At 43.7% G+C, this 12,877-nt stretch overlaps 1 protein-coding gene across 2 annotated transcripts in view; it reads right to left on the bottom strand.

Moving 5' to 3' along the window:
- Nucleotides 1–777: 777 nt before the first annotated feature.
- Nucleotides 778–12,877, bottom strand: part of LOC140187709 (E3 ubiquitin-protein ligase RNF43) — a 219,970-nt gene continuing 207,870 nt past the window's right edge. The window contains exons 5-9 of one of the 2 annotated variants that reach the window (XM_072243273.1): nt 9,424–9,525; nt 7,955–8,125; nt 6,987–7,089; nt 4,221–5,789; nt 778–2,199 (exon numbers count right to left, since the gene is read on the bottom strand). In XM_072243273.1, the coding sequence (XP_072099374.1) occupies nt 2,156–2,199; nt 4,221–5,789; nt 6,987–7,089; nt 7,955–8,125; nt 9,424–9,525 (1,989 nt within the window). In that variant the 3' untranslated portion in view covers nt 778–2,155. The remainder of the gene's footprint in view (nt 2,200–4,220; nt 5,790–6,986; nt 7,090–7,954; nt 8,126–9,423; nt 9,526–12,877) is intronic. The other variant, XM_072243274.1, reaches the window with a different exon arrangement.

Genomic DNA, 12,877 nt, shown 5'->3' with positions numbered 1-12,877 from the left:
ACAAAAAAGTGATAGGACATTAGACTAAATGACTAAAGTATATTTCAATTTTGAACTGTTAATATAATTCATTACCACATGAAGAAATGACAGATGACAAAAAAACAGGTATTCTGTATCACTATGAATATAATTAACATATCAGGACTAATTGTAATCCAGAACCTGAGAGATATGGAGTAATTCAAAAATTACAATCATCGTTTATCTTTCTCTGCTCAGTGGCAATAGCTGTGGTATTTCAAGTCGTCCCTCCTTACCTTGTAATTCTTGGTACATCCTGGTGATGTCAGCCTACCTGCACTTTACCCTCAGTTTTATCATGGGTCACCACGTGCAGCTTAACCAGACTGATCACGTCAACAATGTGGCTGCAAGCCTGGTAGATGTGGGGTACTCCTCAAACAGCTTACCTTTCAATTACTGTTTCTAGGGTTCATTTTACGATCATGATGGATCTGAACAGTTGTATCACTCAATAAGCTCTGAATCCACGATTAGCACCTTTGAACTCAACCATCCCCTATCACAGAGATGGCAATAAACACAACTTCCTAGAAATCATTACAAAATATTTTTTTAACCATTTGTTCAGAGTCCCAATAAACTCACTATGCCCTTAGTGTTACAGTATCTATATACCACTAAGTAAATTATAATCCAATGGGAATACCAGTAAAAATCTAAAGAACTGCCATTCTGCATCATCAGCCGATTCAGGGATTCAACCAGATATATGACACACAAACACAATTCAACCACCTTTGTAATTGAAAATAATTTATTGAAGAATAATCTGAATAGGGCCAGACCATCGTTAGTGACAGCACTGATCATTTATAAGGCACTTTACATTACACACCCTGGTAGAGGATAAATATATTAGTAAATAAATATATTAAGAACATATCATAATGCAATGACTTTCTATACAAATATAATACAACACTTTAAAAAGATCTTTTTTAATACAAAGTACCCAAAATATACTGTGGAGCCGTTGTAAATACAAGGCCCTGCAAGGCTACATTTGTCTTTAAGTGCTTCTATCTGACAGTCAGGGTCTGGTCACAAGTGCTAGAAATCTGCCAGGTGTTAGACTATTTTGGAAAATAAAGGCAACCTGGAAGAGTCCCTTGACAAAGGCTCTTCAACAGCTGTAGTTAAACTTGTATTCCTGAAGTAGATGGTTAATGATAAATTACAAGCACCAATGTCATGAAGCGATGCTTCTGTAAATTCATGTCCTGGATTGAGTTTTTAAAACTTTTGAAATTACTTGGTCTTGGCCTTGTAGCTACACAGCTACATTGGACCTGCCCCTCATTCTGCCAGCTGAATCCATCAATCATCAGGCTATTCCCACACATGCCTTTTCCTGCCAGCTACACAGCCTATCTGTGGCTGTTCTCACCTCATATTCCCAGTAATACAGCTTCTCCATGTCTGCTCCCACATCATACCCTTGGCTATATGACGTATCCACTCCTGCACCTGCACCACACTGCCATGGACTTGGCTTCTCTATGCCAGTCTCACAGCTACACAGCTTCTCCTTGCCTATGCCCATCTCCACCCACCAACGATATGGCATCTCCACTCTTGTCCGCACTTTATACTGGCAGCTTTATGGCTTCTGAAGATGCATCCCCTCCCTCATCCCGGCAGCTAAACTGATGCCCCTCAAAGGTCCTCACCCTTATCTGCACATCACACAACTTTATGCAAAGCCCTACATTTATCCTTCCAGACACACTGTCTCTTCACGTGTCGCCCCCTCAACTCACCCCACCATGTCTACACATCCTCACCTTCATTCTGCTGGCAAGACACGTTTGCACCAATTCCACTTCCTCCCCCTGCCGCACCTTCTCCACTTATCCCCCCGGGTTGAGGACTATTACACACTTTTCCCCACACGCATCCAGCCGGAGCCAATTTTCTCCATGCCCTTCCTACTCTCATCCTCAGCTTCTCCGTGTTTTCCATGCCTTTCTCAGCCCTCATTCTCCAGCTACACAGATCCTTCAGGCACGTCTCCACTCTCATCTGCAGATACGCGGCTTCTCCATGTCTGCCCTTCATCTTGCCAGTACCATGCTCTTGTCACCTCTGCCCCTTGTCCTGCCTGTTGTGGATTTCTTTGTCACATCAGTTACACGACTTCCTCACAAATTTCTTCCACATTTGATTTGGTACCTGGTTGGAATGAAAAAAAACAACAATCAAACATTTGGAAAAACCTATAGTATATTACAGGTGACATAAAAAAGGAATGAGCCCAGGCCATCAGGGACTTGTGCTTGAGCAATGATACCAGGGAAAGCAAACCTCCATGGGGGAAGTAAATTTTCAACCATCCGTAATGGACCTATAGTCATCAAATGTTTAAAATTTATTTTGTGAAGATCCTCAAGGGAACTCATCTCCAATTCGGAGTCAGTACCAAGTATTCAGATAAGTATGTTGAAGGCACTCAGTGCAATGTAACAACTCCCCATATACAACAGTTAGTCATTCCCTAAACAGTTCACATTCTTATAACATTTTGCATTGTGACACTTTCTAAACCACAGCTACCTAACCTCTTTCACTGAGTGATCTATCCTAAACTCCAAGTTGTCTTCCAATTTTGCTCTGGTGTGTTAAAACATTTCCACTGCTCCTACTGCTGGCTACTCAGCCTTCAGCTGGTGAGGCTCAATGATTAGGATACTCCATTCCAACCAGCACCACTGTTAAAGGATATACAAAACTGCACATTGTCTGTTTTGTTACAGTGAATTCTGCATCTCAATTAACCAAATTTCCCTCTTCTCAGAGCCAGTGCATTGTACATCCCCTCACTGGCAGAGTGCGTGGAACTGCACTCTTCCACTAGACCAACACTTCTATTTGTGTGAAGCACTCACAATATATTTCTAGAGAATGGACTATTGGTAATTGAAATATCGATACCTACTAAACAGAGATATTTTAAATATTGTGTTAGATTTTTAGCTTGGTACTAAACTGAATGATGAACAGAACTGGGAAAACTCTCGATACCAAATCATCTTTAAATGGAAGCAGTACTTGGCAAACTTAAACATAGGTTGGTTTCATTTGCTGATCAAAGCTGGAGCACGAAGCAATCTACAAAGTGTAGGCAGTGGGGTAAGACAGTGTTTGGATTGGGAATGAGCTGATTATTGCTACGAAGATCAGAAGGAAGGTCGGAATCAATGGTTGAATAGTGAACCATATGCAGCCACATTGAGGGGGGACAAAAAAATGGGCAAGTTAAAGTTAGACTACTCATCAGTCTATCTTCCAGACACACGGCAAGTGGTTTTGTGGAACACACAATCATACTGTTATGACCTCTGGGTTATATAACTTGATACTGGATGGCAAAACAACACTCCTGATCAAAGGGCATGCAAACTCAGCTAAGCGTGTAACCATAGTTCTGAACCCTTAAGGATAAGCAGAATGATTGCAAAATTTGTAATAAGGATATAATCTTCTGCTGTGCTGGAACCCTAGGCTAATCCTGATTAAAAGCAAACTGACTGAAAATCTGAAATCTAGATACACTGCATCAGTGTCCGCATACAACAACGTGTCAGGGTTCTGTTGGGAAATTCCTACGTGCCTGCAGTGGCAAGGTCTTCACGGATTAATAAGTTAATCATTTGTACCATGTCAATATTTACCTGGTAGTGACAGTGTCAGTGGCCCCAACACACCCTTGGAACCAGGGCATTCTCTGCTCCCCAGAAAAACACCCCCTCCACCCACCCCCCCCTCCCAGGCAACTAACTGCAGAACAGCATCAGGGGGTAGGTTTCTTTCGCTATTTCCCTCACATGGACTTTCGATAAGCTGCAGGAATGCTCCCTCGGATGCCATGCTGCAATAAAAGCCAAACCCCACCCACTTTGAAAGGGGGATAAAACCTAATTACAAACGGCTGCATGCATCATCGCTGATTAGGGCAGCGCATACAAGACAGATCTTCAAGTCAGGCACCTAAATAATATAACAAACTCCTTATACTTCCTTCTCCCTTCACGACAATGTGACGTTCTGGTCACCCTCACTGATTTTCCACAGGGAACCATGCTGCGTTACTCTGGGACAAAACTCTTCTCAAACTGCCACCGGCAATACAAAAGAAAAAGATAAGCTCTAAATTTCTCAGGCCCCAAAAATACTTCCAGCTTTGCTTTACGCACCTGTGTTGTTGGGGAATGTCTGGCAGTAGAAGGACTGGTCTTGAACTGGTTCTGTATCACAGTGACTTTTGCAACAGCTATCTTGAAATGGGTGGCCTTGGTCCACGCTGCTGCTGTGCGGCTTGCCGGCCAACATGGACTCAGAGTGAACGTGAGGCAGTGGCTGCTGACAGCGGGGGTTCGGGCACTCGCAGAACGGGAAACGCCACTCACCGGAGGCTCCGCTGTTGAGAACTAAAGGGATTGGCACAGACGGCTGGATGCCCGGAGGGTGGCACGGGCTCCCACTGTTGCCATAGTGAACGTGCACCCTGCAGTCCTCCAGGGCATCACAGTCCTGATGGAAGTAAACTACAGGAGGCTCCACCTGGAAGCTGCTTTTCCTCCTCTTCCTCCTCCTCCTGCTGCTCTGGTTCGACTTAGCTACTGAAGGCACTGGGTTGGGTTTGGCGCACGCCACTTTGCTCTTGTCCCTCTCCGCGTCCACTTTTTGCAGCGAGGCCTCGGGGAGGCAAAGTCCGGGGGGAAGCAACAAGCTCTGCTCCAAGCAGGGGCACTGGGCAGGATGCGGGCTGCACTGGGATTGACAGGTAAACTCCGCCTGATGCTGGCAGTGCTGGAAGTCGCCCACATAGTCCTCCAGCAGCTCACCTTCCTGTCTTTGTGACGTGTTCCTACAATACTCATCTTTCGGACGTGGGTGAGCTTTGCTGTAGTGGTGGTGCCGATGATGGTGGTAGTGGGTGTGATTAAGTACGTGGTTGTCCTGAGGACCACCGGTTGAGTCCACCGACCTGGGCCTCGACTCCTCAAAGGATGAAGCCTTTATGCTCTCGTCACTTGCCCCACAGTACACAAGGGGATCGTACTCGCTGCTCAGTGAGCTGCGGAAAGTTGACTGGCTCCCGTAAATACAGCGGTTGCTTACATCAGTGCAGTCCAGTGTGGAGTCACTCGAGGAGTAGTGGCAAGGACCCGAGCTGGAGTCGCTACCTGGGCTATCTGCCAGGTATCCACTGCGCACCGAACAGTTGATACCAAAGCTGTCCCCTGAGAGGCTGCGGTTGTCATGGCTGCCGGCGAGCTGTGAGCGCAAGGGAGTACAGCTGGACTTGTGCGAGGACAGCGGTGCGCTGCATACTGGAAGCTGCTGCTGCCTGCAGGGCTTATGCAGAAACGGTCCGTGGTGAGGCCTATCCAGCCAGGGCGGACCTTTCCGCACCATGAAGGGTCTCTGGTGCCGGTAGGGCGCTCCCTGGCCTTCACCGTGACGATAGGCACACCTGTGCAGGGCCGGAGGATGCCCTGGCCTGGTGGCTACGTACTGCATAGTGTTAAACCCCACGGGGTAGACTTCCGGCCTAACAATGTAATGACCGGAGGGGGGAGCCAGCATCCCTGGAGCTCTGGCGTTGTTCAGATGAGGAGCTCTGGAGGGAATGGCAGTGGTTGGTCTGTGAAGGTGGGCATGGCCAGGATAGCGTCGGAACAGGTGGATTCGCTGGTTCACTTGAGCGCCTGGCGTAGCTTGGTCACGAACCTCTGGCTGTGCAACAGTTGAACTTCCTTCTGAAAACAATCGAAGATTGCAATATTAGTGTCAAGTGACACTCGACATTTCACTCGACCTTCAAACACATTGCCAGTTCTCTAAGGGCTGTATATGACGACACAGTGAGCAGTATGAGATCAGGCCTTAATCTTCACGGGTCGTCGGATCTGTAACTGCAACTGAACATGTTGTGTAACCCTTGCAGATTGTACATGTGAAAGCAGGTGGCTGGATTTGGTCTCTTCAGGATGTTGCAGGATACAATGAATCACAATTGACTGTCTAGGATGAAAACGGAAAATGCTGAAAACACTGAGGCAGCATCAGTAGAGAGAGAGGACTTTCAGGGTATCTCAAGGCTTTGACCTGAAATATTAACTCTGTTTCCCTTTCCACAGATGCTGCTTGATCTGCTGAGTGTTTCCAGCATTTTCTGTTTCTGACACCCCAAGCCGCATTTTTATATTTCAAGCATCTGCAGTTTTTTTTTTGATTTTCACTCAACATCTGTAACTTATTTAGCTTTTATTATTAAGTACTTGGGTGTATGGGGTGTCCAGGGAGGGGTAGTGCCTCTGGTCAAGGGGCTTGTTGTGTCCATTCCAGGGCAGCTCACTCACCTTTGGTTCCCGCTGGACATTTGACTCTCACCTGCAGCTCCAGGTAGATGTCTGCATGTGACAGTGGCCACACCCTGGTTTACCGCTTTGACGGGCGGGCTAAACCAGGTGAGGGTAGCCGAAGGTCTCATACCCCAGTGCAATAGGGAGATGCGCTTAGCACTTCGGGAAGGCAGCATCTCCAAGTGTTGCCACTTAAGCATTTTCTACAATTCCATTTAAAAAAAGGGCTAAGTTTTGACAGCGGCAGTGGCACTAGAGAATTGGACACTAGTAAAAGTTACTGGGTTTGTTTACAAAAAAATCATCTCATTGGCTTATTATTGCACTACTGGTCAGTAGGCTGGAATCACACACATTGCCTGAGTATAGCTCAGAATGAAAAGATCTCCCTGGAGAATAGGAACTCAATAAGCCCTGTAGTTGATAGTCACATCTGCCGGAAGTCACTGCCTTCAGGGAGGTGTATACCACTTGCCTATTGGAATCAGATTATTTAATTCTAGAAAATTACTGCAGTATCTAACAATGTAAAACCCCACATATTTAGTTCTCCCTACACCAGCTTCATGTGAACTTCAATTGCACAATTACCAATGATGTTGTACATGCAGAGAGGGCAGGTGCGATGTTGAAGCAGCCAAGGATCCACACATTCCTTGTGAAATTCATGGAAACATGATATGATCCGTAGATCCTACAAAGAAAAATCGATAGTAACACATTAGCAAACATCCAGTGTGGGGACAACAGCATTTAAACACTTCATATTATGATACCAATATCATTCATAATGTGTGAAAAACACTTGATTATTTTGTATGAAAAAGATCCAAGCAAGTTGAAGCACTATGTATTTTTATGCCATGCAGCAGGTGGAGCTACAATTAAAGAAATGGATCTCCAAGGACTTACTAAGGCTTCAACCCAGCCCAGCAGAAGAACTCTGGATCTCTTCCACCTCTAAGAATGAGCTTGGGACCTTCTACCTGAATCCAGCAACCTTACAGAGGAGTATAACCCTTGAAGAGCACAGACTAGGAGAATGCACACTGTCTTGGTCCCAGAAGGGAACCCAAAACTAGAAAGCATAGCTCTAAGGTGAGAAGGGAGGATTTAAAAGAGACTTTGTGGGCAACTTCATGCAAAGGGGGTTGGGTACCTATAGAATGAGCTGCTAGAGGCAGATGAGATGGGACCAATAATGATATTTGGACAGGTACATGGATAGGAGAGTTAGGGATATAGGCCAAATGTGGGCAAATGGGATTGATAGGGACCAAAGTCTTGCTCTACACTGTGTTACTCTGCGACTCTATTTAACACTTACTAAATGAAGATAGTCTGCACAAGGCCAACCCAAAAGTTGAAACTATGCTGAACTGTGTAGAAACAGAAAAATAAAAACAAAACTCAGAACCAGTCCGGGGTAAAACTGTTTGTTGATGAAACCTTTTGCAATCAAGATCATCATCCACCCTCTCTGCAAGAGGTTACAGGAAAGTCATGAACGCTTCCGCCCCCGCATAAGCGACGTGAAAGCTGCTGCCAATTCTTCTCACCTGCCCATCAGCAAACTCCTCCAGACATATGGCGCACACGGGCTCGGACATGCTGCTGGCCTGGGAGTCCTGGCTGCTCTGACGCTCGTGACCCAGAGGGCGGCACCGTGATCGATAACGGCGTGTGGCCAGACGGCTGATTGCATTGATTGTCTGCTGCTGCAAGGAATTCTGGGAAGGGAGCAGGTAACTTACAATTAGTGTGCAAAAGTTTACAGAAGATATTAAGCCTTTCATTCTCTGCCTTAGGCACGAAAGCATCCTCTACAACAAGCTGTGATGGCCTAAAACAGCAAATGGAAATAAAGAAAACTTTGAAATAAAACGACAAGATGCTGGAAACACTCAGCAAGCCAATCAGCATCCGTGGAAAGAGAAACAGTTAACATTTCTAATTGAAGACCCTTCATCAAAAGTGGGAAAGAAGTTTTTACACTGAGAATGAGCAACTTCTCTTTCAACACTCACTTTCTTTACATCAACAATGTAGTTATGGCAACTTGTTTGGGCTGAAGCATTTTGTGCGTTAGGAGAATCAGTTCTGATTTCTTTCCTACTTTGCCTCTGACCCCCCTCAAACCTCAACTCTATTTCTAGTACATTTACTACTACACTCAAATATTTCATTAATTTTCTGCCAACATTCACCCTACTCTGACCTTCACATCTCTGACTTCAACCTTCTTTCTAGATCTCCTCTTATTCTTTGACAAATATCCAACATGAATTCAGAATTATTTCCCACAGCTACCCTGACAACACTTCCTCCCATCTTGTCTCCAGTTATAACTCCACTATACTCTTCTCGTCCCACTGTCTCTATTTTGTCTGCTTCAGTCTTGAGGATGTCCACACAGGCGGCCCAAAGATGTCCTCCTTCTTGAACCGTGGCTTCCCCCCTGCCATAATGGACAGTGTCCTTGGTTAAACATTTAGGCTTAGGCAAAATGTCAATGGACTTGCCTAATGCAAGTCCAGAGCATAAAATCTAGACAGTAAAATGTAAGGCTGCAGATAGTGCAGTGATTGCAATCGGGGAGGTGCCAGAATTAGTTCCATTTGACCATGGTCAGATTTAAGACCCATTCCTAATATAGGAATACTGTTCAGCTTACTCAAATACCAGCTAATTTTCCTGATACCTGTGGTCTTATGGTCATATTCTACAGTAAGCAGTATTCTTAAGCAGTTTTCCATATTCCTAGCACCAACAAGGATTACCAAATCCAAAGCCTTGATGTAGTTTATTGCATATTTTGGACTGTACAGTTGTAACATGTGTGGCTAAATTATTGCAGAGACTTCATCTGCAATATGCCTTTAATGCCAGGTCCACCAGGAACAAGCTGACTTTGTCAGGATGATAACATCAGAACAGAAACCCAAGGGATGATAAGTACAGAAACACAATGGTGAAAATCCAAAGAAAACTGTTAGTCAGGACAACTACAATGCAGAGCTGCTCTCACCCGAGTTTGATTCTGCTTGCACTTGATTCTCACTGCCAGGATCATGACAACAACTGAGAAAGCAACAACCAGAGTCATTAAGATTCCCACATCGTAGGCTGGCTGTAGAGAGAAGAGAAAACGAAAAATTATTACTGATTGAAAAATACAAAACTTTCCTGTACTTTTGATGTAACAACAACACAACATACAGCTGGCAACTACACTAGAAATCATCCCTGGACTCATCTTACTGAACAACGTCAAAGCAGGTTGCACAGAAATCATATTTGCTCCACTTTAGGGTAGTGAACAAAACCTTAAGCGTAGCAAACTTCTGTTACTTTGCGGAGGAACGCCAAGTAAAGCAAATTGGTGTGAAGTGGAGAAACTCAGCATGATAGTAAACACTATCTGACATGATAATACATGACAGTATACACAATCTGCTGTGGACAGTAGTGAAACTTGAATCAACGAAGGATGCTCAACAGCTGTGGCGGGGCGTGAAGGTTTTCACCTCTTACAAAGTTAAATCAAGCGATAGGGGAAACAGCAGGGCTTTACTTCTAGATGAGCTCAATGCCTTTTATGCTCGCTTTGACTATCAGAACATGGTGGAACCATCACAAACTCCCGCATCCCTTGATGATCCTAGGATCTCAGCCTCTGCAGCTGCCTTCAGGAGGGTGAATTGGTTCCCACAATCAATTATCTCACTTTCAAGGACTTCTTAACCTCATGTTCTCATTATTTATTGCTATTTATTTACATCTGCATTTGTACACTTAGTTGTCTTTGCACTTTGGTTTATTTTTCATTGAACCTGTTATAGTTACTATTCTATAGACTTGCTGTAAGTGCCCTCAAGAAACTGAATCTCAGAGATGTATATGGTGACACATATGTACTTTGATAATAAAACTTACTTTGAACTTTGAGGTGATTGTTTTGTAGCTCTCTGAGCAATCACAACCTTTGTAATTTTACACTATTGGACAAGTGACTACATTTTTGTATGTATTACAACAAGGGGAAATTCAGAAAAATGTGATAGCTCAACTTCAAAATAATGATCAGCCATCTTCATCGTTGTTATATTTTAGGAAAAGATACCCATTATATCAGGGCTTTGCTTCTGTGAAACATTACAGTTAATAGTCCGAGGGATTTAGAGGAACAAATTTGTAGAGATTGCAGACTGTTGCAAGAAACATAAGATGTTATAATAGGTGATTCTAACTTTCCAGATACTGACTGGGAATCCCATACTGTAAAAGGACTAGATAGGATAGAGTTTCTCAAATATATTCACAAAAGTTTCCTTAATCAGTACATAGAAGACCCAAAGAGAATGTGTGTGATATTTGATCTGCTATTAGGGAATGAGACAGGGCAGGTGACGGAAGTTTGTGTAGGGGAATACTTTGTATTGAGTGATCACAATGCCATTAGTTTCAAAGTAAATATGCAAAAAGATAGGGTTGTTCAGTGGGTTGAGATTCTAAATTGGAGAAAGGCCAATTTTGATGGTATCAGAAATTATCTGGATTGGGACAGGCTGTTTTTGGCAAAGATGCATTTGGTAAGTGGGAGGCCAAAAGTGAAAATTTGAGAGTACAAGGCTTATATGTGTTTGTCAGAATGAAAAGTAAAAATAACACATGTAGGAAATGTTGATTTTCAAAAGATATTGAGGTCCCAGTTAAGAAAAAAAAGGCATAGGCATAGCAGGTATCGGCAGGCAGGAACAAATAAGGTAATTATGGAGTATAAAAATGCAAGAGAAAACTTAAGAAAGAAAACAGGAGGGCTAACAGAAGGCATGAAGTTCCTTAGCAGACAAGATGAAGGAGAATCGTAAGGGATTTTACATATATTAAGAGCAAAAGGATTGCAAGGAACAAAATTTGTCCTCTGGAAGATCAGAATGGTAATCCATGTCTGGAGCCAAAAGAGACGCAGAAAGATCTTATATAATTTTTTTGCATCTGTATTTACTCAGGAGATGGAGACAGAGTCTACAGAAGTGAGGCAAAGTGCCATCTGCTTCATGAAACCTAAACATATTCTAGAGGAGGAGGTGTTTGCTGTGCTGAGACAAATCAGGGTGAATAAGTACTCAGGGCCTAACAAGGTGTACCTTACAGGGGGAGGGGGGAAAGTGCAGAAATTGCTGGGGCCCTAGCAGAGATATTTAAATCATTGTTAGGGATAGGAGAGGTACCAGAGGATTGGAGGATAGCCAACGTTATTCCGCTGTTTAAGAAAAGCTCTAAGTGTAAAGCAGGAAATTATAGTCCAGTGAATCTAACATCAATAGTGGAAAAGTTATTGGAAAGTATTCTCAGGGACTGGATATATAAGTATTTGGATAGATATGGACTGATTAAGGATAGTCAGTGTGGCTTCATGTGTGCTATATGATATCTATCCAATTTTATAGGATTTTTCAAGGAATTTACCAGGAAAGTTGATGAAAGTAAGGCAGTGGATATCTACATAGACTTTAGCAAGGCATTTAACAAGGTCCCGTATGGGAAGTTGGTCAAGAAAGTTCGGTCGCTCGGCATTCAAGATGAGGTCATAAATTGGATTAGATATTGGCTTTGTGGAAGAAGCCGTAAGACCATAAGATATAGGAGCAGAATTAGGCCACTTGGCCTGTTGAGTCTTCTCCACCATTTTATCACGGCTGATCCATTTTTCCTCTCAGTCCCAATCTCCTGCCTTCTCCCCAGAGAGTGGTAGTAGATGGTTGTCTCTCTGACTGGAGGCCTGTGACTAGTGGAGTGCCGTTGGGATTGGTGCTGGGTCCACTGTTATTTATTGTCTATATTAACAATCTGGATCAGCAAATTTGTGGATGACACCAAGATTAGGGGTGTAGTGGACAGCGAGGAAGGCTGTCATGGCCTGCAGAGGGATCTGAATCAGCTGGAAAAATGGGCTGAAGAATTGTAAATGGAATTTAATTCAGATAAGTGCGAGGTGTTGCACTTTGGAAGGACGAACTAGGGTAGGTGTTGCAAACTGAACAACAGAGCAAAGGGATCAGGGCATACATGTCCATGATTTGTTGAAACTGGTGTCAGGGTCGTAAAGAAAGCTCTTGGCACATTGGCCTTCATAAATCAATGTACTGAGTACAGGTGATGGGATGTTATGTTGAAGTTGTATAAGATGATAGTGGGGCCGAATTTGGAGTATTATGTACAGTTTTGGTTATTGAGCTACAGAAAAGATGTAACTAATATTGAAAGAATACAGAGAAAATTTACAAGGATGTTGTTGGTTGTGTCTGGATGACCGGAGTTATAAGATTGAATAGGTTACCTTAAAACGTAGAAGGTTGAGAAGAGATTTGATAGAAGTATACAAAATAATGGGCCGGCTGGTGGTGTAGTGGCATTAGCGCCGGACTTCGGAGTGAAGGCTCCTGAGTTTGAATCCAGCCGGCTCCCTTGCACGCTTT

The sequence above is a fragment of the Mobula birostris genome, chromosome 25, assembly GCF_030028105.1.
Source record: "Mobula birostris isolate sMobBir1 chromosome 25, sMobBir1.hap1, whole genome shotgun sequence".
Lineage (NCBI taxonomy): Eukaryota > Metazoa > Chordata > Chondrichthyes > Myliobatiformes > Myliobatidae > Mobula > Mobula birostris.
This window is presented reverse-complemented; position numbering and strand designations above follow the sequence as displayed.